General features: G+C 34.0%; 1 protein-coding gene across 1 annotated transcript; it reads left to right on the forward strand.

The window, feature by feature from the left end:
• Positions 1–26,257, forward strand: LOC123661197. The gene is made up of 2 exons (XM_045596183.1): positions 1–1,035; positions 26,222–26,257. Exons 1-2 carry the CDS (start codon positions 1–3, stop codon positions 26,255–26,257), a joined length of 1,071 nt encoding a protein of 356 aa, XP_045452139.1.

Consider the following 26,257-nt stretch of genomic DNA (forward strand, 5'->3'; position numbering starts at 1 on the left):
ATGTTCGACTATCTCAGTGAGACGGCTGACATGGTCCAACGTCGGTATCCAGCTGCCCAAATGGTATTTCTGGGGGATTTTAACGCTCACCACCAGGACTGGCTGTTCCCATACCAGAATACCGACCACGCCGGGAGAGAGGCGCTCAAATTTGCTCTGTCGCTAGATCTTACCCAGCTAGTCCAAGAAGCAACACGAGTACCCGACGTTGACGACCATACACCTAATTGTTTGGACCTTCTGTTGACAACTGACCCAGACCGGTCCTCGGTATCAGTTGCAGCTCCCCTGGACACATCTGATCACTGTGTGGTAAAGTCAGTATCTAACTTTCACCCTCTACATACAGGTCCTACCGGAACCAGACGTGTGTGGCGATATAAGTCGGCAGATTGGGATGAGATGCGACACTTTTTTGCATCATACCCTTGGCGGCGGACTTGCTTCTCTTCCAGTGATCCGTCGAGTTGCGAACAAGAAATATCGGAAGTGATACGTCAGGGGATGGAGTACTTCATTCCATTTGCTGATGTATCACTAGATGGCAAGATCCCTAGGTGGTATAATGCAGAATGTGCCGAAGCTGCAGCCCGTAAGGACTCAGCATTTGCAGCGTGGGCTGAAGCCCGTACCCTTAAATCTCCGGACATAACTACGAGGAAGAGAGCGTTCAACTCTGCTGCCAAGTCCTACAAAAGGGTTCTTAAAAAAGCTCGTTTCAACCGTATTAAACGCATCGGAGCCCAACTAGCTTCCCATCCGCGCGGTAGTAGAGCATTTTGGTCACTCTCTAAGTCGGTTGAAATGAGCTTCTGCCGTCCCTCGCTGCCTCCTCTGCTTAAACCAGATGGATCGCTGGCCTTTACTGCGACAGACAAGGCTAACCTTTTAGCGAATCTGTTTGCAGAAAATTCGCTCCTTGATGCAGGTAGTGCCTCACCGCCCAGACATCCACCTTGCGACTCTGTTATGTCAGAACTACGCATTCGCCAAACTGAGGTTTTGAGAGTACTCCGTAACTTGGACGTGAATAAGGCTAGTGGTCCTGACGGGATACCAGCAAGAGTACTTAAACACTGTGCTCCTGAGTTGTCTCCTATTCTCACGCGCTTGTACCGCCTCTCTCTAAAATCCGCTCAAGTTCCTAAAGCATGGAAGATTGCCAACGTACAACCTATACCTAAAAAAGGTAGTCGTGCCGACCCGGCTAACTATAGACCTATCGCGATCACCTCCATACTGTGTAAAAGTTTGGAGCGTATAATGAATGAAAAGCTCCTAGCATACCTTGAGTTGAATGACCTCCTGTCGGACCAGCAATACGGTTTCCGCCGTAACAGGTCCACGGGGGATCTTTTAGTGTACGCCTCGCACATCTGGGGCGAAGCCTTGGACAAGCACGGAGAAGCGCTAGCTGTCTCACTTGATGTATCGAAGGCATTTGACCGGGTCTGGCATGAGAGCCTATTGAGCAAGCTTTCAGCTTACGGAATACCCCCGGGCTTGTGTGACTGGATATCAGATTTCCTGAGCGGACGATCATTCCGGGTGGTCTTAGATGGCTCCTCGTCTGACTTGATGGCGGTTAATGCCGGTGTCCCTCAGGGATCAGTTCTCTCTGCAACCCTCTTCTTGATTCACATAAATGACCTCCTCAGGCCCGGTATCTTTGGATACGCGGATGACAGCACTGTTACGGAGAGATACGTGTCCGGTCCCCGAGCTGGTGGGGCTGAAACTCATGAGCATAGAGAGGCTCTGGTTGAACGCATGAATTTGGCTTTGAAAGAGGTATCCGATTGGGGTGACGCCAACCTAGTCAAATTTAATGCTTCCAAAACGCAAGCGTGTCTTTTCACCGCTAAACGGAGTCCATTCCCATTGGCTCCGACTTTCCGGGGTGTATCTGTACCGATCACCGATAGTATTGATCTTCTAGGCATAAATATTTCGTCTAATATGAACTTCGGACAATGCATAGAATCCAAGGCAAAAATTGCTGGTAAGAAACTTGGTATCCTCAATAAAGTCAGGCAGTACTTCACACCGGAACAGCTTCTTACTCTCTACCAAGCACAAGTTCGATCGTGTATGGAGTACTGCAGCCATTTATGGGATGGCTCTGCCAAGTACCAGCTCGCTGCTTTGGATTCTGTGGATCGACGCGCCAGAAGACTCATCGGTGACAAATCGCTGGTTCGCTCTAGACTTCAAAGTCTCGAACATCGGCGCAAGGTTGCCTGTTTGTCGGTATTTTACAGGTTATATTTCGGAGAGTGTGCTCTAGAACTATACAATTTGGTTCCCCCATCACCTTTCTACCACCGAACCGCAAGGCATCGCATGAATCTGCACCGCTATGTGGTTGAAATCCCACGATCTCGCACTAAACGATTTGCTTCCTCGTTCCTAATACGCACCGCAAAAATTTGGAATGCCCTTCCGGCTTCCGTTTTTCCAACGAACTATAACTTGGGTATCTTTAAATCAAGAGTGAATAGGCATCTTCTAGGCAAGCGCGCACCACCTTAGGCTGCATCTTCACTTGACTTCAGGTGAGATCGCAGTCAAGCGCTAGTCTATATATTTAAAAAAAAAAAAAAAAAAAAATTATTTATGATTGATATGATTATTACCCAATTCTTCTCTAGAGAAAAAGAGGACTTTTTCCAACTTTGTGAAATATAATGGCTATTACGATATTTTTAGATTCTATATCATCATCATCATCAGTTCAGCCTATCGCAGTCCACTGCTGAGCATAGGCCTCCACAAGTTCGTGCCAAAAATAGCACGAACTCATATGTTTTGCCCATAGTCACCACACTGGGCAGGCGTGCTTGGTGACCGCGAGGCTGCCTTTGTCACACCGAAAACACTGCTGCCCATCTTCGGCCTGTGTATTGCAAAGCCAGCAGTAGGATGGTTACCTCGCCATCGGTCGGCTTTTTAAGTTCCAAGGTTAAATTCTATGAGTTTAAGAATAAGAACGCCATGTGTTTTTCCAAACAAAAACATATTATACTTAATTGTCAACGTACTAAAATAGTAGAGCTAGTAGAACTCTAAGGGTAGTATTATAAAGTTAAAGAAAAATAAAACATTATTTTAAATCACCGTATCCCGTAATAGAAAAATAAAAGATACTCGAAACAGGGAACAAGACACAGTTAGCGTAGGATTAGTGAAGCTGAACTCAAGTTAGTTCTAAGAATTTCCTCAGCGTTTCCACGGCGAGTAAGTTTGTCTTGTTTTCGTTGTAGGGATTAGCGAGGTTGTTCAAAACATTATACAGTATGTGATACAGAAGCGGTTGAGCCAGTGACCTCTATGATTTTCTTTTACCCGCAAAAATGGGGTAAGCGTGCCAGGTCGCGAGCGGATGATTCATATTTCTTCTATGGCACTAAAATATATTTGTGGGGATTCATACATAAATAATAGAAAATATATATTATGTAGAGTTTGTCAAACTTAATGATTTTTCTTATGAACAGTTCTTTGAACACTTCCGTATACGATATTTTCTTTTATTGTATGCTGGTATATATTCTGAGATACTTTTTTTAGTTGTATTAAATTGTATGTATAGTACTGTATTTGTCAGCGTATAGTAAATTGTTAAACAAATATGCACACACAAATAATTTCCAAAATCCGTGTGTGGGTATGACCGCTTTCCAAGAAATTTACCAACTTATAACTGTGCGAATGGGACTCTAAATTTATTTTTAAGATTTATATTCGTTTTAATTTAAATCATTAATAAGTTTTAACATTTTTTTAATATCATATCAAAAATCGACCGTTCCAGCGGGAATGGAACCTGCATCTCCGACTGACCGTGTCGCTTCTCTAGCCAACTAACTATGGAACGATGTACCCGTTAGAATGAAATTTTTGATTTGATGATTTTATATTCGGTTCTAAGTTCCATATAATATCGTATTTACCAGTATCGTTCCAGGTTCGATCCCCGCTGGATCGGTCTATTCTTGATATAAAAATAATAAAATAAAAAATATTTAGAGTTCCCTAATGTATGGGTAGCAAAAAAATAAAATCGTATGAATTAATAAGTTTAATTTTTATTTTTATTTAATATTTATTTTACGCTCACATTAATATCTATGTACCTATATACTTTGTAAAAATTTCGGTCTTAAATTAATTTAAAAATTACGTAAACTTTTTTTTTGTAATAGCAATATTCCTAATTAAAGAAACTAAAATTTAAACCGCGAAAGTAAAACAAAAACGAAAAATAATATTACACAATTCTTACCAAAAAGTTTCTTAATTATTTTTATCATACGACCCGCGTGATATTAAGAATATTTAGGTTAACTGTTATTGCTGTACTTATATAATTTACAGCTGGATATGTTGTGGCCTAATTTATATTTAGGGGGAATAAGCTATAATTATACAGATTTAGTTCAATTTTTGAATTTAAACTTCTTTAGAACCTTTGTGATTTGAAACTCGATAAAACGAATAATGCTTCACGATAAAGAAACAAAATCATAGATGTATAGGAGAGATGAGTTAGAATATATTACCGCACAAAAAGCAACGAATTTTAATGGTACTTACGACCTTCTTACGATACCGTGGTCATCGTTGAGAGAACAAATTGCAACAGATTTTTTTAAAGCTGTGAAATGCATTTACGCACTAGCCCCGTCGCCCGAAGGCCCCACAAGTAAATAGCTCCCGGCGCTGAAAGAACGCGCACGGACTACCCACTAAAACCCAGCGGCCTCCTCATCGTCATCCATGCAACCGTAACAAATTGAAACACTACCTTCCTACGACTTTTCAGAAGTTTCACTTCTGCCATGTGTATATTACACACACATTTTTATAAATTCACGTGTTAATATTGCAAAGAAATCAAAAAATGAGAACTCTGATTACTCTTTCAGCAGTAGTTCTGAATTCAAATAATAAAAACGTACGTAATTTAAATGCACATACACATAAAAGATTGGTTGCACGTTCGGCAGAATTATCTTTATGTGATAAAGATAGTTTGATTGACATTTTTATGGTTACATCTCTTTGCCTATTGTTGTAATATGACTTATACGACTATGACGTAATTTTTACGACTTGAAGCCAGAAGTTCTACAGTAAACAGGTTTTATAGTTCAAAAGAATATCGCAGCTCTGCCTTGTTATATGTTTGTAGTGAAGATATAATCAAGTCTTGTGTTTTATTCGGTGTTATAAAAAAAAAAGTTTTTCACTAACTTTTTAATTTACAGTTAAAAGACTAAAAGTAGTGTATATGGAGAAAAAAAATATAGCGTGTTAAGAGGCATCACGATCACAATTACGATTCAGCGTGTAACATCCCACTGTTGGGCATAGGCCTCTTCCTCCGTATCGGAGAAGGGGTGGAGCTCAATCCACCACGCTGCTCCACCGTAACCACAACCACCCCCTCCCACTCTAATTAACGCGGGCAAAATCACGGGGAAAAGCTAGTTAAGTGATATATATCTCAATAGTGATATCTGATGTAATTTTTTTGAAAATTATTATTATAACTCTATTTATTGTTGTTATGTATGAAATAAATAATATAAATGTATTTATTTTTCATTTCAGGTACGTTGTGTCGCGGTAAGCAGCTAGTTATAACACTAAATAGAATAATTATGATAAATGATGTGGATGAATGAATAATGTTATTTTGTTAGAGTACTTAGCCGTATTTGAGACAGCCGACCCAATTCTTATGTCACAGGTGCCCCTCCAAAACGGCTTTGCTGAATGTAAATTCCGTTAAGCAATTTGTTGCTTCTGTTTGTTAAGCATTTGTTTAAGTTTAAGCATGTTCTGTAGACGGTTATTAATTTTAGTGTAATATTTATTACTACGTATTAAATGTGTACGAGTATTTTACAGTAATTCATTAAAATAATTCTTTTGCATTTCAAATATTAAATTTATATCCTTCTTTTGACAATATTGATTAAGTTTAAAGTCTGCTCTACATATATAAAATATTTTTATTGAATTACTAGATGTGCCCGCGACTTCATCCGCGTGGAATTTAACGAAAAGTTATTGTTTAGTTCGCAGAGTTATAAAATAAATTAATTTCTAAAATAAATGTAGGCTATGTTACTCCTTACTACATCAGCTATCTGCCGGGCAGCAGCGTCTTCGGTGCGACAAAGCCAGCCCTGCGGTCACCAACCTGCCTGCTCAGCGTAGTGACAATGGGCAAAACACATGAGTTCGCGCCATTTTTGACGCGAACTTAGAGAGGCCTATGTCCAGCAGTGGACTGTGATAGGCTGAACTAAAGTAATATATAAATCAACCTCTTAATAATGATAAGATATAAAGATGAACATTTATGTACCAAATAGGCTATTTATACAATACATAACAACCACTCTGGTGCACTGCTGCATGTTGTCACCTAAAACATCGACGGTTTCATCATCTTCCTGCCCTTATCCCACTTATGTAGGGTCGGCACAACATGTTTTCCTCTTCCATTCCTCTCTATTATTCGTCACTTCAGTGCTTACTCCTTTCTTTCTCATATCCTCACTCACACAATCCATCCATCGCTTTTTCGGTCTGCCGATCGCTCTTCGTCCTTCGACATTCATCCCTAACATTCTTTTACCGACATAGCGGTCATCCCTCCTCATTACATGCCCAGGTTTGCAGGTTCGATTCCCGCTTGAGATGGATATTTGTATTTGTACAAATATTTCTTTCCCGTTTGGATGTCTGTCTTTATGGGTCACCCCATCGTGCCTCAGTTCCGGTTGTTATCATAAATACCTCAGAGCGATCACTAGGTACTCATAGAAGTAATTAGACATATCCGCCAACTCGTAGTAGATCAGCGTGGTGGATTAAGCTCTAATCCTTGTCCTATATGGAGAAAGAGGATTATGCCCAGCAGTGGGATGTTACAGGCTGAATGCGAATGCAGATTTTTTTTATAAAATAAACCTTGTATTGCTTAAAACATTTTGAATACAAGTTGAAATACAATTTTATATTTCGGATATAACTATAAATATTCCACTTACAAACGGCTCTGATCGCAAAACGATATTCGCAGCGGGTAACAGGACAAATGGAGTAGAACATAATATTCCTTTTACTTGTATGGCGCGTTTCAAATACATAATAAAAGTATTAGAGCTGTGTCTGTACGAGAAAATATTTTCACCATCCTCTGGCCCAAGCTTCAAAACCAACGGCTGAAAATGTGAAGCCAGTAATTTGATTCCTTTTAGAATTTTTGTAAAGCGCTCTCTCTATGAATTTTAGGATTATTTTATATTAACTTCAAGTTGTTTTTTTTTTGATGTTACACTAGCATTGATATTGCTTTACAAAATAGTAAAAATATAGACGTCCAATTGTTTACATAATTATCATATGTAATTTATTTGTTTCATATATTTTTATAGTAGGTACGATGTTTGAGAAAAAAATAATGTAAATTCATTTTTTAATGATAAAATCAAATTGCCCCAAATAAATTAATTAGGAGATAATTACGGTTTCACGAGACTCATTATCAAGCAAAAACAATGAAACATAAAATTAACTATCAGTTTATGGTACGTAATAACGTTACACTAACCATTTAATTAGCCTTTATAAATATTACATATTTGAACTGTCATTTATAAATATATTTTGTATTTATACTAACTTTACAGTACTTGAACTGATATTTTACCATTAAATCTAATCTTACACATAATATCTTCTTCTATATATGCAATCAATCATTACAGCCTATACAGTCCACTGCTGGACATAGGCCTCCACAAGTTTACGCCAAAAATAACGTGAACTCATGTGCTTTGCCCATAGTCACCACGCTGGGCAGGCGGGTTGGTGACCACAGTACTGGCTTTGTCGCACCGAAGACGCTGCTGCGCGTCTTCGGCCTGTGTATTTCAAAGCCAGCAGTTGGATGGATATCCCGCCACCGGTCGGCGTGTTAAGTTCCAAGGTGGTTGTGGAACCTTGTTATCCCTTAGTCGTCTCTTACGACACCCACGGGAAGAGAGGGTGTGGCTAAATTCTTTAGTGCCGTAGCCACACAGCACATATATGCAATACGTGAAGCAAAAACTTTGTGCCCCTTTTTACGAAAATATTTATAATGTAAATATAGATTACACAATAAACTAAAAAATGATTTCATAGTTTTATAAATATCTTATTTTATTACAAGATTACAGAATTATTATATTTATGAATAGATATATCAATAACTTCTGACTCACGTCTGAAATTTTTATTTAAACTTTAAATAAAAGAAAATCTCTGTGGACTCACCTCTACCGTTTTTACATACAAAAGTTTTAATAAAAATTCTTGGCATTACAGGAAACGTTACTACCGAGTAAGTTTCAATTCTCATGATGCGAATAAACCTTACAAATTCAAACAACGTCTTGACTATTCAGATTCTTTGGTATCGTAATAGTTACGTTTACTCGGTTGTTTTGGAAGTGGTATATATTTGGCAAGAGTACTAATATGTAAAAGGGTACCGTATACATTAGAAAATGCTAATAAAAAGATAAAAGAAAGAAATTCGTTTATTCGAGACATCGCATAAATCGCAGGCACTTTTTACACAAAAATATAAATAGTACTTAAATACAGTTACATATAAAAAGCAACTAAATAAAAAATGACAAATAACAGTAATAAAGACTTCAGAAAATAATAATAAATAGCATTAAAACACAAATTAAAGTCTTAAAAAATTAAAATTTGAAATTTTTAAATCAGTTCACAGTGGACTGCAATAGGCTGAAGTGAAGTGAAGTGAAATCAGTTCAGCCTATTGCAGTCCACTGCTGGACATAGGCCTCCCCAAGTTCGCGCCAGACGTCCCGGTTTTCCGCAATCCTCATCTAGCCTACACCGGGAATCTTACGTAGATCGTCGGTCCAACGAGCCAGAGGACGTGCTACACTGCGTTTGCCAAGAGGCGGGCAGAAATTTTTAAATAGTCATAAAAAAATACAGTAATTATATATGTGTTTGACCCCAAACTACGCTCCCCCAAATTGATATTTCTTTTTCAAAACATTACTTTAAGTAAAATTGTATGCTTAGTAATTGCGATTAAATCGGGAAATCGATGGCGGGAAATTACCAACGATTGCGCAGCTATCGCGCGATCAGTTGCTTACAACAATTATAGCCGTTTTATTTAACATATAATAACTTACAGTAACGTGATTGATCGATCGATTTAGCTTCAAACTGTACATAGACTTTTTTTTCCATATATGAGAACATTCACTTACTTATTTACTGCTTACTTATTTACTTACTTATTTACTTATTTACTGATTTACTGCGGTCACCAACCCGCCTGCCCAGCGTAGTGACTATGGGCAAAACACATGAGTTCACGTTATTTTTGACGTAAACTTGTGGAGGCCTATGTCCAGCAGTGGACTGTATAGGCTGTAATGATGATGAGAACATTCAAAAATGAAACATAAAAGCGAACACAGTTTGTGTATTGTTCACTGATAACTCATCCGAAGTAACAGTTTCATTCGCATGGCTATAGCTTTTGAATAACAATATAAATATAATTTATTAACAATTCTTGTAATTTATCGGCTATTGTTATAAAATAAAATTTTATATTTCCATTAGAAATTATGCACAGTTAATCCAACATAGAAAATTTAAAGGCATATCTTATACCAGAATAGGATAAAAGCCGGATAGTTGCCTCAATGGGATACACGCCTCAGTTTCGAATGCACTATAATGTTGATTGTGTTAGCTTTTCATCATAATCGGAAGTGCACCCCGAGTAGGCCTTAATGCCACATTAGCCATTTGAATTGGCACTCAGGTTTTGTCCGTGTAAGCAAAAATCTTCCGCGTTGTAACTTTGACTAGCGTTCAAATTATATTAGTAGGTAAACTCTGTTGAATATTTTTATTACTGATTAAGATTTTGTGTTTGTTGGCATACATTATTTGTAACATTTTAGTTTTAAATAATTTTTATTTATTTCCCAAATAGAAAGACCAAGTATCCGTATCAACAAGGATAGTTGCCCAATTGACTTTTGCGGATAGTTGATATTGACTAATTAATATTTAAAAATCGTATGAGTATGGGAATAATTAATTTTTGAATATTAAATTCGTCGCCTTAAAATAAAATACCATATGATTTCAAACTTTTTAATTTCTGAACTGTTAATTCCGCTATGACACAGAATCGATTTTGTTTATATACCCGCAACATAAATTATTCGTAATCCTTCCTTTGTTCAACACAATAATATAATAACGATCGTATGTTCGAGTTTGTGTTGCAATTTTATATAATCTGTATTTTGTACAATATACCAGAGTAATAACCTACTACATTATTGAAAAATCTATATTTTTATATCACAAAGGTGGTACAGGGCGTACGGTCCGCCTGGTGGTCAGCGTTTACAACAGCCTAGGGATGTACGTAACACTAGCAGCGTATTGGCGACCCCACTGTCAAGCAGCGTATTCTCATAGGCTTTGAATACCTTACTCGCCAAAAAAAAACAATACATTACTTGAAAGCAGTATTATTTAGCTGTGATTCTCTGTAAGGTACATCCTTAGTCAGACATTTTTCAAATTTCGAACAAGATATTTCCTCCTGTGGTTCGCCTCATATGAATTCATTTTTGTTTTTATCTACAGAAAGAAGATTTAAAGGAAAACAAATAACGTATTTATTAAAGATATATTGCTATATAAACCGTAGGTCAAGTATGTTTGTTGCTCGTGAATAATAAAATCGAATGTTCTATCGGTTTGGTGTTTACTATTTTAAATATGTTTGTTGTAAGATTTATATAAAGCGAATTACGATTAACCAACGGAACTACTATTGTTTTTGTTGTAAAAAAAAACAACGAATTTAATTAACGTCAACAAATAATAAAACGAGAACACCATCAACGAAATTAGTCGAAATAATAGTTAAAAAGCAATTCAACAATTTCTTTTAAATTTAAATTCGACAACGCGACAAGCACTAGAAAAAAAGTTAATAAAATACAGTTATTTGGCACTTTATTTATGTAAGTCACGTCTTTTGATACAATAAGTCATGTTTCATTTTATGAAAATATGCAAGAATATTTTATAACCACTTCACGTGTACTAAAGATGGCATGGACTCAAATCGTACAAGCGGACGGTTAACATTTATACATTGAACCGATATTTTATAAGTTACAGTAATATATACAACCACTAGAAGGAAGATGGAGTCATATTACGTATGTTTTATGATGTCCTAGTTCATTTCACTTCACTTCAGTCTATCGCAGTCCACTGCTGGACATAGGCCTCCATAAGTTCGCGTCAAACATTCCGGTTTTCCTCAATCCTCATCCAGCCACCACCGGTAATCTTACGTTGATTATTATTAACATTCAAGTTAAAATTAATTTATCTTAAGATGAATAAATATTTTATAAATAGTCTCTAAAGCTCGTCCTTTGAGGCAATGTAAAAGATTATTAATTTCGTTCTTCCGTTTGTCTGTAATTGCTAAACAATAAGTTCTGTTTGCGGTTACCTGTACATTAAATTGTTTTCAGTCGAAGTCTGTACAAAAAATTCTTATCGAAGTAATAAAAACCATTATTTATATATTGTCTTTATTCTCTTATATTTTTATTAATTTTCCTTCTATATTACGAACATGAATACTGAAAGAAATTTAAAGCCACAAATATCTCACAAAAGCTGTAACTATAAACCTTGTCAAAGTTTTTTATTTTTTATTTTAATATTTAACATATTATTTGAAATTCCGATTTTAAAACACCTTGTATAAAGGCCACTTTACTCGTATGTAGTTAAATTTATGGCAATATGCAGGTTTAAACTTAACGCTTGCTTGTTTTTATCTGACGTTACGGCACGAAATATCCTTTCCGCATATATTTTATTTACTTATCATACTTTTAACCTTTTCATGTCGAAAAAATATACCGTAATTTAAAATATATAATTGTGTAAATGGTAGTATTTTAAGCCTTTCGCAAAAATTTTAGTAAATACATTCAAAACTACGTTGAATTTTTATTATCTTTATTATGAAACGTAAAAGTAAAACACTGAAGTGAATAGGTATATGCAGTGAATGGAAATATACATGCAGGGTATTTTAAAATTGTTCTATTTTCCGAGATGTTAGGAATGTAAGAAGATAAAGATACGCCATTAGATTCCGTCGCGGGGTTAACGCTCGATTTGTCTATAAGCTAAGTACTTGAAGTATTGACAGACCTCTTTGGCGTTACTAACAAGAATATAAGTTCTTTTTAACCGACTTCAAAAAAGGAGGAGGTTTCTCAATTCGACCGCATATATATACTAGATTTATAGATTAAAGTAGTAAAGTAAGTGTGTATGTGTTAAGACGAGTATATATGTCAACATTGCATTATGTTGTCAGTCAGTTCTGAGTATTCAAGTCCACTGCTGGACATAGACTTCCCCAAGTTTGCGTCAGACATCCCGGTTTTCCGCAATCCTCATCCAGTCTACACCGATATTATGTTGATGTTATCATAATCTTTTGAAGGCAAAAGGTTGAAAAATATTTTAAAAAAAGATTTTTTTCTTAATAAAAATATAAAGTTGGCGGACATAGTTGCGTTGTAAAAGTAGTTAAGTATGAAACTACCAACCGATTTTATTCACCTGATTTAGTTTAGTAACTAAATCAGAATCACAAGGGTATTTGCAAATGGAATACGTGTAATCCGATTACAACACGACGTTGGTGTAGTATGATCGCAATATACGACGCAGTCATTTTAGATTCAAGATTTTATCAATTAAAATATTTAGCTGATAATAATTAAAAATTTCAAAGCAAAAATAATATTTGTTTGTATTAAAAAGTAATATGCTTTTGTGTTAAACGCTTAGACCTGAGAAGTTTTTTTCTTATTTATACCCCTAGAAGTTAGCTATCGTATTCTGATTTTGTAAACATAGGACCATGTTGAGGCATGCCTTTGAAACGACCGACGTCAAAGGTACAGAAAAATCTTATAAACCAGCTATTTGAAGTCAGCTAAAGATAAATATTTACGAAAGTGATTCCTTGCGTGAATTATTTTAGTATATTTTGAAAACTCTCACGTTAAACGGTATTTTGTAAAAAATAAAATTAACACAACGAAATTATGAATAAACTAATATTATAGTATTATCGAGTACATGAGTTTGATTGAGATATTGCAGTTGTCAATACTGTGTGTACTGTGTGGCTACGGTACTAAAGAATATAATATAATATATACCACCTTGGAACTTAAAAAGCCGACCGGTGGCGGGATAACCATTCAACTACTGGCTTTGAAATACACAGGCCAAAGACGGGCAGCAGCGTCTTCGTTGCGACAAAGCCAGTACTGCGGTCACCAACCCGCCTGCCCAGCGTGGTGTCTATGGGCAAAACACATGAGTTCAAGTTATTTTTGGCGTAAATTTGTGGAGGCCTGTATCCAGCAGTGGACTGTATAGGCTGTAATGATGATGATGAGTTGTATAATAGGCTACTGGGCTTTATTGATATAATTATAGGAAAAGTATTTAAAAAGAAACTTAAGTGACTAAACTATCCTGTTTAAATAAATTCAATTTTAGTTATTACGATTTAAATTTAAATTAAAAATTTAGTTTAATTATTCTAAACTTAAATTTTAAATTTAATTTAATGATTAATTACAAATGTAAGTCTAAATCGTATAACGTTCTATAAATACACACAGTATTACACTGAACTTTGCTAGTATGGTTGCCTCCCACAAATCTCAACGTCTGATGAAACAACGAAACCAAAACGTAATTACGAATTAAATCCCGCGACAGATCGCATTACTATTTAATGAAATTTTCCTCAGTTATTATGAGTGACGTCGTAGAAATGTGACGGGGTATTATGTGACGTAAGCGGTATCATGTTTGTGGGGATATATTTCTGTGTATTATAATGATTACGGTGTATTTATAGAAATACTGAAAATGAAACATAGTACACACAAACATAAAATTGGGAGTGTAGAGTCTTTTTTTAAAAATATCATTTTTAATTGCATTATATAAAGTTATTTAAACACCACACTATAAGTCAGTATCAAAAGTTGGGACTTTTTTAGCACTCACGCGAATGCAATTTTACTATGGGCTATTAAAATAGAAATATAAAAAAAAGATGAGATAAGATCTTCAAAATTCTCTTACACATAACCATGGTAAACTAACTGTCCTTTTTATTAGCCGGTTTTCAAAAAAATAGGATGTTCTCGATTGTACTTTTTTTATGTATTTTTGTGGAGCATGTAATAAAACAATCGATGTATTTGGTGGTCAACGAGGAATTCAACACGATTTCAAGTATCAAGTAACATTGTCAGATATCGGAAAACGATTTAAAAGAATCTTTTGTTCATTTTATAGTTGGAAATATTGGAAAGAAAATATATATGTGACATTTTAAATCAATTTTAATTTTAGCATCTGTGTTGTTGCAGTTTCAAAATAAAATATTGTAATAATTAATTTATTATATAAATAAAAATGAATGTTGCTAAGCGCACTCGAGAATGGCTAGACCATTTCCGTTAATTTGTTAATTATTTTTTTTTGTATGATCCTTAAGGACTACGGAAGGTTTTAATACAAAGAAAAAATTAAAAAAATAATTTTTACTATTAACTTTTGACAGAACGAAGTCTGTCCGGGAAGCTAGTTAAAAATAAATATTTATTTTAGTCATTGTCAATTTACTACCTTAGTACTTGTTACTGACATACAGCAATAAAAAAAATCATAATTGAGCTATGCAGTAAGATTAACTATTATAAATAAAAATATTTACTTAATACAAAATATTATTTAATGTAATTAATAATTTAATGTAATTATTATGTTTTTCTGACCTCAATTTTCAGTATTTTGTTTTTTTTTTTACACAAAATAATTTCACAAAAATATTATTATAGAATCGATTAAAACATGACAGAAATTAATTTTCTCATGGTTCCTGTTTCCTTATGATATTTCTTAGTGTAGCACTATAGAGCATATTTTATAACTAAAGTGTTAGTTACTAAATATAATATCAAATATAATTTTATAGATTAGAATATAAATAACTAATTAATAACTTAACTAAAAAAGAAACTATTAATACTACGTGACCGTATTTATCTATCTAGGTATTAAGCTTCGAAAACAAATTTTCTGAAATTATTAAAATAATAAAAGGTCCTCATTTGCATTCCTTTGCTTTACTCCAGTGTAAACGTCTTTAATTATTTTCCGCTCAACTAAAAAAAAAAACGGGTATAAATTATCTTTAACAAAAAAAAATTAATTAGTACAGACATCAACAGAAATTAACAAAAAATAAATAAATAATAATAATTCCATATTACAGAATATTGAAAGCTTAAAGTGAGTATAAAACATAACCAATTATACAATATTTTATGCTAGTACACGTTTCCGATTTTATGATTGTAATAACCCGAGTCCCAAGGACAGGGAGTGTGTTATTCATAAAATTTATGCCCGAGTCGTAACGTATGAGACTATCAAATTATTATAGAGGAAGTAGCCGCTCAGAGGGTTCTACCGTTTGATTTTGCGCAAAATATTTCAAGATTGTTGGATATTTGTTTTGATATTTTATTTTATTTTAAATATTTAAAACATACCCACACAGTCATCTGTTCTTACAGAAAGCAACTTAATGCTTGTGTTATATGTAACAGCCGACCGAGAAATATACATTTAATAATAACTATATAAATTAATATATATATTATACCCAGACTTGGGGTGGGAATCGAACCCTCAACCTCGGAGCAGAAAGCAGGGTCGTTACAAACTGCCCCAAAGGGCTACTTATCTATTGAATAAATTTAGTTTTAATGTTGTTTATGGACTAATTGTAGCATATCAGAAGATTTATTTCATAATTGGTTTCAAAAAGGGTTATAAAGTATGTTATATTTATATATTGCGCCGTTACGCAGTTAACTGTAACTCTATCCCTTGTCTCCTTAATATTATTCGGATAAATATATATAACATTCCTTTGCCAGTATTCTTCAGATGCGAAAACAAAAATAATCTATTTTTGGATAAAATATTTCTTCGGTACATTTACCATTTAATAATTATGACAAGATTTAGAAACATAAAACAAAATAATATTATTATTCGAAATAATCTTTTTACCGTATCCTTACGGATCATCCATGTCCATTATAATCTACAACCATTACTTATTCTTTTGAAAACAAAAGACAAATTAATTTTAATGAAAACCTTAACCGAAAACTTTTAATTACCTCGCAATCCCTTAAATTTGTGTTCGCTTTTATCTCGAAAAAATACGAAATCAATTCAATTTCTCGAAAGTTATACGCAGCCATTGTCAAATAGAACAGAAAGGATTCAATCTCCATAGAACATAAAGAAAACTCTAAAAGTTACAAACTTTATAAGGTAGCTGAGTTGTGTAGAGGAAAAATGTAAAAACGAACTTCTTAAAAGTATTTTTCAATCCTCTTTTTCCTTCTTAAGGCTGGCTTATAGACTTACTTCAAAATATAAACATTTCCATATGTAAGCCCTATCGGTAACAAAATTAATGTAAAAAATATAGCAATCCTAATTCTCCAAACTCTTTTATGTGGATATTAATGAAAAATATTATTTATTTTTATTGCATTTTGTGCTCGAATAATTAAAACAGTCAAAAGAGAAGGCCACTTACTTAATCTACTTATTCGATGCTTTTTCGAATAAGTTCAAGAAACATGTAGCAGAAAGCATATGCATATGCTATAATTGTGCTTAAAACATCATATAATAATTAAATCAAAATACACACATCTATTGTCAGATCCTGAGATGAGCGAATTTTAACGAACAAATTATACTTATCTTAATAATATTGCTGTAAATAGCAAAATGTTTAATAAACAATGAATTTGAATAGCCGATGCAGTTTGTAGTGGCCCTGCTTTCTACTGCGCGGGTTGTGGGTTCGATTTCCACCTGGGTGTAATATTTGTATTTATATATTTCTATATTGGATAATTTATTTTCATGAACGGATTTATATAATATATATGGAGTGTACCTGTTGCGCTGTCGGTTGCGGGTTCGATCACCGCACATGACAAACATTTGTATTGGCCATACAGGTGTTTGCCGTGATCTGGGTGTTTGTGCAGTCCTTGTGGGTCTCCCCTCCGTGCCTCGGAGAGCACGTTAAGCCGTTGGTCCCGATTGTTATCACGTACACCTGATAGCGATCGTAACTCATAGTAGGGAATATATCCGCCAACCCGCATTGGAGCAGCGTGGTGGATTAAGCTCTGATCCTTCTCCTACATGGGGAAAGAGGCCTATGCCCAGTAGTGGTATATTACAGGCTGAAGCGTATATATTTATATAAATGATATTTCTATGTATGTTTATTTAAAAACGATTTAACTATAACAAGTACATAAAGTTGCTAACTGTAGGAACAGACTACCGTGTGTGTATGTTATTAATTAAAAAAAAAATAACATGTAAATCCTTTTAAATACCAGTATCATATTGATACTTTCATAATTTTCCTAATATCTTAATATCCCTACCATTGAATACAATTGGAAAATTTCAGTAACAATGTTATATTATTTCGTAAACGCCTAAGTGTCATTTTATGAGATAGGAGTGCCTGTAGGCTCTCGTATGAGTACATAATGGCCCATTACAAAGATACCTCCCCCAAGATAAAGGACATCGACGTTGTTAGGAACAAATTAGAAATAATAGGAAAAATTGTCATAAAACTGTTCTTTATGAGATTATTTCACATAAAATTAGTTTTATTATCACCTACGTAATGATATATAAAACCTTTGTGTCTCGATCTACGGTCATTCGTTTTCTGTGTTCGACAGGAGACAACGTGATTTAACGATTGACGAATTATTTTATCGACATGTCAAAGTGTATACATCCATTGGCTTCTAATTGGCCATGTCTTTTTATGTTACGTAATTTATTGTTACGCTTTTCTGGAGAGCGATTTACAAATTATACTTCAGATCTGCAATTCGATCTTATCTGATCTAAGTACGAAACTAGCGCTATTTTTTTTTCTGGCATTATTGTATCAATAAATTTTTCGAGATGAGAAAGTGTGAGATAGGGAAACGTTGTGGTCTGAAAGAAGATATAGTGACAAAAATTGAGAAAGGTATGCTCAAATGTTTGGCCAGGTCGAGAGAATGAGTGAAGAACGATTGACGATAAAAGTGTATAAGGCGAGTGTGAATGGAAGGGTTGGAAGGGGTAGACCTAGACGGACGTTCCGAGACCAAATAAAGGACGTCTTGAAAAAAGGCCAGGTCAAGAGTACCCTAAACCGAAGAGCATGTATGAAGGGAATAATGAAAGTGGACGAAGCGAAAGAAGTATGTAAGGATCGTAGCAAGTGGAAAGAAGTAGTCTCTGCCTACCCCTACGGGAAAGAGGCTTGATTATATGTATGTACATTTTTCGATTCTTTTATTAAGTAACCAAGGTCGAAGTTGGAATGCCAGTGCTTATTATTTCTTGCGTTTGTTTTTAATTTGCATTTACACGAACAGTTAGTTCTGTGTAAGATCTCTTTTGCATTTTCATGACCCCTATTATATATACTCACTAATACCAATGCGTCTTAGGATTTCTTGAAATAGCTGCGACTTCTTTTAATTATTACCTTTGTATTCTTACGAAATAAAAAATGTTCGTTTCGGCGGATTATTGTAACTAACATTATGACAATAAAATTTTATATATATATAAGAAGATAAGGACCCTTGTTCGGCTTTTAAACAAAAATTGCACATTTCTATCCAAATACTGCAAAATCAATGGGTTTGCTAGCTGAGCTATGAGTGTGACCTGTGTGACTTTTTGTGTAAACTTTATTCTATACATGACACATGGAGGCCATTTCAGAGGTTATTATATCATAATAGAGACCTTTACCTTTAGTCAGGTCTAATGTATGATGTTTTTTCTGCCTCAGTAGCAATAAGTTATTTAGTTTCACGTACCAATCATATACATTTTTATTTTTAGTTATATTATTATTATTTTTTCTATTAAGAAAGATGTCGCTTCGTGGTTATGATGCTCTGTTATACAATAAATATTTAAACAGTTATATAATTACTACTTAGAACATTTTCGATTACACTTCTCCGACTTTTTACAGAAGACTATCATTAGACATTTTGACATAATTAAATTCAGTAGTCGTATCAAAACATTGTTACGCTCCCAGACTCTCATTCTAATTGTAAAAGAAATTAATAGAAAAAGAATTAAGTCTTTTAATTTCGTTATATTAGTACCTATATTGGAGCAGGCTTTTATTAGTTGTTATTACAAATATGGACTTATTTGTCAATGGTTTTAATACGTCCAAAAATATGTACTTACTTATTTTTAAAAAGATTGTTTAAAGCCAATAAAAACTTAATATGTGGCAAATTGGGTGAAGCCGCGATAAAAGCTAGTTATTTAATTAAAATCTATTACTCTAATAACAGATTTTGTATGGGGTCACATATAGCTTTCAACAAACAACTCGGATAGTCCACGTTTATTTATTAGAAAGAGGAGATGGTAGTGCTAATGCGTTACTAAAAGTGCAAAACTATATATCAACGGCACCGCAGTACGCTGGCGACGCCATAAGACATAGTTTTTGTCTTTGTCTAGATAGTGTGTTTTGTAGCTAGTGTGAATGAGTCAACAAATGCATTAAAAACAGAACACTACTTTTTCTCGTTAGTTATGACTTTAATATTACCAAAATGGCGTATCCTATATATAAGACTATCTTATAGATATACTATAGTATATTATTTTATAAGTACTGAACAAAATGTAACATACATACATATATATCTCTGGTCCCCACGACACAGGGGATCCTAGTGTGGGACCAGAGATATATTGTTTTTTTTAGCGACTAAATATAATTGATGTAATAAAAAAAAAATATTGAAAATATTAACATTAGGCAAACACCAACTATCTCGCTTCCTAACGTAGTAACTACGGGCATAAATCTCTTACCAAAGACAAAGATATAATAATGGCTAGGTACATATTTTAACATCCATTAAAAGATTCTGTCATGTGTGAAAATTACTTTATACATATACATATACATACATATACATATACTGCTACAGTGACATTCATCAAAACGAGCGTATCATACTCTATATCTTCATATGATAATGTCCTTCCTTCCTCCTGAATTTTGCTAAGGGACAAAAGAGAGGGACAATCTAACGCTTCCGTACGGAAGAGACTTAGAGCACTTCCTGTGGACCTATTGTTTATGTTACCATTTTGTTTTATTAGTTATTTTTTGTTTCCGAGTTTATTTAACGGGTAAACGTGTATTGTTACGAGATTATCCATTGTAATTCTGACACTTCTTAACTACCAAGTAAGTGCTTAAAAATATCTAATAATAGTACATTACGTAATATTGAAAGAATCATTTTCCAAGCACGCCATATTTTAAGAAGGGTTTTTCAAATATAAAATCACTTATAATTTTCTTCACATTTCCCTTCCAACCTTAAAAAATCTTCTAAAATTATTATTCTAAGGATTTGGTTTCCACGTATCCTGGAGTGGAAACCGCGTGTTGGCAAACGCAGTGTCGGAAGTCCTCCGGCCCGCTGGACCGACCATCTACGTATATTGCCGGTTGAGATTGGACGAGGATCGCGGAAAACCGGGATGTCTTGTGCAAAATTCGGGTGGCCTATATCTAGCAATGGACTGCGATGGGCTGAACTAACTAATTAACTAATCGGTTTTATTGTACGGGCTTCAAGTGGTAAACTTTAAAGCTAACAATAATGGAATTCCAAAAAATATTTTCAGATACAGTCGATTTTAATTTTTATAAAACCCTTTCAGGTATACAAACTCTTTAGAAATAAATGTCAACTAATCATAAATATATAAAATCTTCGCGGGTGAAACCGAGCGAGACTTCTAGCTGTTGCTAAAAGTGCAACACATCAACGCTACCGCAGTGCGTCAGATTTAATAAAATCTCATAAAATGATAGTACTCCTCGTGTGAATGTAGTATCATAAGGCCGGCGTCACATCGCAAGAGGTATTAAATATTTAATTTTAAAAATATAAGTCATGACAGCTCAAATTTGTCGCAGTAGTGACAGAATTGGTTTGGAGATTATTAAAATTCCTTCTACAATCCAGTGTACTCTTACTTACAATTTAAATTTATTAACATTTAATAACAACGTTTCGTTTAAAGTTAATATTATTACAAAGCATAACGAATTTAGCCAAAGTATTTTATTATTATGTATTAATTACTACGATTTTCTAATTGATATTAAAATAAGCTTTGATATGTCTCTGAATGAATAGTCTTAATGAAGTATTGTTAATCCCATTATACAAATAGAGTCAATCATCGTCTATGTGTCATATTAACGTGTACGATGACATTCATACTCATATTATAAACATATGTAACCTGTTTTGAGTATAGCCTATGTCCAAAAATCTGTCATTATCTAACTGCAAAGTAAAGGAAGATAGATTAAAACATTTTGAAAGTAATAATAATAAATAATAAATAAATAAATAATAAATGAATAAATAAATAAATATCTACACAATGCACACACGGTCGTCTATTCCTAAAATAAGCAACTTAATGCTTGTGTTAAAGGTAACAACCGACTGATATAGTTACAAAGTATGTAACATATACAACACGTGCTGTAGGTACAATAAGAACAGAGAATTTTTGCTCACACGGTATACCCGGTGTTGCGCAGTTTGTATTATATGGCTTTATTACTAAGTTTTCTGTGGTTAATATTATGGATAATACAACGCATGATATAAAACTTTGTCGTGTCTAAAGACGAAGTTTTGCTAAATATGCTCGTGGAAGCTTGAGCAAGTTACAGAATGGTGTCAGTTATAGAAAACGTTAACGATTATTCAACATATTACACACACACACACACACACACACACACACACATATATATATATATATATATATATATATATATATATATATATATATATTGGCACACAAATATTTGGCGTAACTCTTTCTATAAATCCTTATTAAATACGCTTCAAACAAAATAACAAATATGGAAACTTTTTAAACAATGTATGAAATGCTCGACTTGTAACAGATGAAGAGACGAAAAAGCCTTGACACCATTGCCAATGAAAACGAAAAATAAATTACATTAATATAACACCGCCTTGTTCGAAGAATCAAAGTTGTGAATGAAAGTAACAAACACATATGCTAGAAGTTGAATCTAGTATCGTCAGAGGCAACTCATAAGTTACGTAAGTTTTCTTTCAATAATACTTGAAAGTCTAGCGTAACACATTCCGTCTAACCTCAGCCTTATTGCTATAGTATGAAAGTATCCCTACTCGTTTTACGGCACTATGCATACTACGAAAATAGAATTTTCCAGGTATTTTCAACCTTTGCGTGGAAATTTTAAAAGGGTTCAGTTAATTGGTGTTCTTTTACAAAGGGGTACGTGAAAACAAATATGAAAGATATTTGTTACCACTAAAGTAAAAATTCAATTCAGAAATTTCAAAGATCACGATTCAGGAGAAGGATTGGACCTTAATCCGCCACGCTGCTCCTAGTTGGCAGGTTTATTCACTATTATGAGTGACGAATACTATGGGGTATTTATGACAACAATCAGGACCAAACCTAACGTGCACTCTGAATCGTGGGGCTTCAAGGACAAACATCTGAACCACAAAGAAATATTTGTACAAATACGAATATCCATCCCGAGCAGGTTCGAACCCGCAAACCGTCGGTGTTCTTGGCACCTAAATGCACCACTACCGGAGTGATTTAATTTTAAGCATAGGTCTAAACAACTAGTTTTAATACGATAAATAAAAAAATACAATAATTTTTGTAGCTGCGTTACTTCAGTTGGTACTAAGTGAAATCTAACCAAAGGCCCGTGGTTAAAAGTGCCCACTGGCATTGTTAATTTTTTTACGCTAATTTTTTTTTTTAAATTTGCTTTCTTATATCGTGCTCTGCAATTTACATAAGCTGTGTGACTACGGCAATAAATAATATAGCCAACTCCTCACTTCCCGTGGGTGTCGTATGAAGTGATTAAGGGATAACACAGTTCCACCTTGGAACTTATAAAGCCGACCGATGGCGGGATAAACATCCAACTGCTGGCTTTGAAATACACAGGCCGAAGACGGGTAGCAGCGTCTTCGGTGTGACAAAGCCAGCACTGTGGTCACCAACCCGCCTGCCCAGCGTGGAGACTACGACACATGAGTTCACGCCATTTTCTGGTGCGAACTTGTAAAGGCCTATGTCCAACAGTGGACTGCGATAGGCTGAAGTGAATTCATATAAAAGCTAAAAGTTCAGTAAAGAAATATGGAAAATTAAAAATAATTCCAGAACAGATGTATTCTCGTATCTACATACCGACATCAAAGTAGCGTGACAGATAAAGCTCCTATTATTCCTTTCAATATAAGACGATACTTAGGTGCAGTACACTATTAGAGTAAAGTAATATATGTACATAATTTGACCGGCAAGCTGGACAATTACATGGGTAATATTCTGTGTACCGAAACTATTCAGATATACTATCAGTGTTAATGGAACAGATTCGACTCCGAATTGCACTGGTATGTTACCATTTGACGCCATAGTAAGATGACTCAAGATGTTGATGAGATATCTACAATACTTATCAAGAGATTCAGTAATATATATATATAGATTAAATATATTACTATAATAAAGAATTACGATTGTTTCTGTATTTAAAACATCCTATAAGTTGCCTTTAAGGCATCACGTTACCATTCGCTGAATAGTGTTAAAAACAAGAAAGGCAGGGTGACTCTAGTGTCCTGTAGTCCTGTATTTCAATAATTCAAATTTTGTTTCTTTTCCTGGACTTACAAGAAATAAATCGCAAACTTTGCTTTTCTTCGTAACATTTACATGTATAAATATGTATCAAAATTGATCCTCATGTTTTATCAATGTTTTCTGTTTTTGTTTAATTTAGTCTTGTTGAATCGAAACAGCAAATTTTTTTCAACCCTATCTTACCCTACCAATATATGGGACGGAGTATATCAAAATAATAATGCTGTTTCTATAATAGACAATCTTCTTAAATATATTAGAACTACCCACAATAAGTTTGATACTATTGTTTGTCTCAAGTTTTCTTAATATTTATCAATACTAGTATCCACTTGACGTGAAACCAACAATAAAATAGTCACCTACTAGAAAAATAAATTAATTTAATTTAAAAAGCAGCATTCGTTTTTAATTAACATAGTCTAAAGAATTTAATCTGGAAAGCTAGACTACATTCTTGAGCTAGAAACCCATTAAAGCGTCTTCGAGTCCCAATAATTCAAGTAGCATTACACATCAGAGACTGTGAAGTCATGCTAGTTGAATTACGATCACACACTCAAGTATTTAATAATCGACTTTAGTTCGATGAAAATAAGACCGACTATTCCATGAATATAAAAGTGAAGTACATAGTAAGGCTCTTTGTTCATAGTATTCGTAATAAAGAACGGTGTAGCTACGAATCGCGAACTTTACTTACTTTGAGAAAATTTGGCTGACAGAATAAAAATGAAGATTGGTAAATGTATAATATTATGTCCCTTTTTTGCCAGAAGATATTTAATAACTAAAATATATTCCATCAATAATAGTTAGCTCTTTTTACACATAATTGTGTTTGCTCGCAAACGAAAAAAAATCGGCTTCAATTACATCGTGAAGTTATACAACGTACAACGTAAACAGTAAATAGTCAATTAAGTGTGCATTGTTGGAGATACCTCAAAAAGTTCTCATCAGATCTCAAAGAAATTAAAATGAAACCATATAACAAGCACTGGCTTTTGATAAAAAAAAAAATATTTATAAAAATTATAATAAAAAAAGTCGAATTAAGAACCTGTTCCATTTTTAAATCAGCTAAAATAAATTGAGACGTCCTTCATAATACTCGTATAATTTACAACTTTATGATTTTTTACACCTATATCCATTTACGTTTGTTTTTCATTTAACTTTTTATTTTCTGATAAAATTGCTAAATACTTACCCAATTACATATTAAAAGCATTAAAATGAATTCGTTACGATTCAGCTTTTAATATACTACTGCTTTGCACATGCCTCCTTCTCTATGTAGGAAAAGGATCAAAGCTAATCCACCATGTTGCTGTACTGCAAGTTGGTGGATATTTTTTCAAATATATAAAAAAGGTTAAGTGGGTAAGAAAACAAAACATAAAAACTGCAAGCAGGTTTCACTTAAATTTCACCTAAAAAGCTCAAATACTTTTGTATTATCTTACTTCAATTATAAATAAGATAGACAAGAACAATATAGCATTATATTATAGCGTCACGAAGAAGATAAGCCTAAGTTCATTTGGTCAGAAACACCCGAATTCCTTGAGTAAGAGATGGGTATCGCTTAACAAAGCAAATAATTACTTAGTAATATATTATACGTATACGTAAGTAAATAAGTGGAGCGGCATGGTGGCATGGCCTATGCCCAGCAGTGGAATATTACAGGCTGAAGCGAAGTAAGTAATAAAAATTACTTTGTCAGTATTAAGTTAAAGTTACAAAGATATATATTATAAAGATAAAATAAGCCGTGAGTATTGCGCATGTGTGGATATACTCGTATGTATAATATATGGATTGTATATATTATTTAATTATATATTATATTATATTCTTAAGCTGCACAAGCCCTTAAACTCAACAAGCTCCTTTCTGGTGGGTTGTCTGGAAGAGATCACTATCTAGTGATAAGACCGCCCGTTGCATGCGACGTAATTATTATATTTTTTTCCCTTTAAGCTTTATACTTATGTAATTGTTATATGTTACTGTGTGCAATAAAGTTATTTATTATTATTATTATTATTATTATTATTATAAGATATAAATTCTTGTTATGTTATTTCTTTTTTACCTTCAGAAAACGATTGGTATTATCGCGTGCCGCGCTGAGTAG

This window comes from Melitaea cinxia, chromosome 16 (assembly GCF_905220565.1).
Source record: "Melitaea cinxia chromosome 16, ilMelCinx1.1, whole genome shotgun sequence".
Taxonomy (NCBI): domain Eukaryota; kingdom Metazoa; phylum Arthropoda; class Insecta; order Lepidoptera; family Nymphalidae; genus Melitaea; species Melitaea cinxia.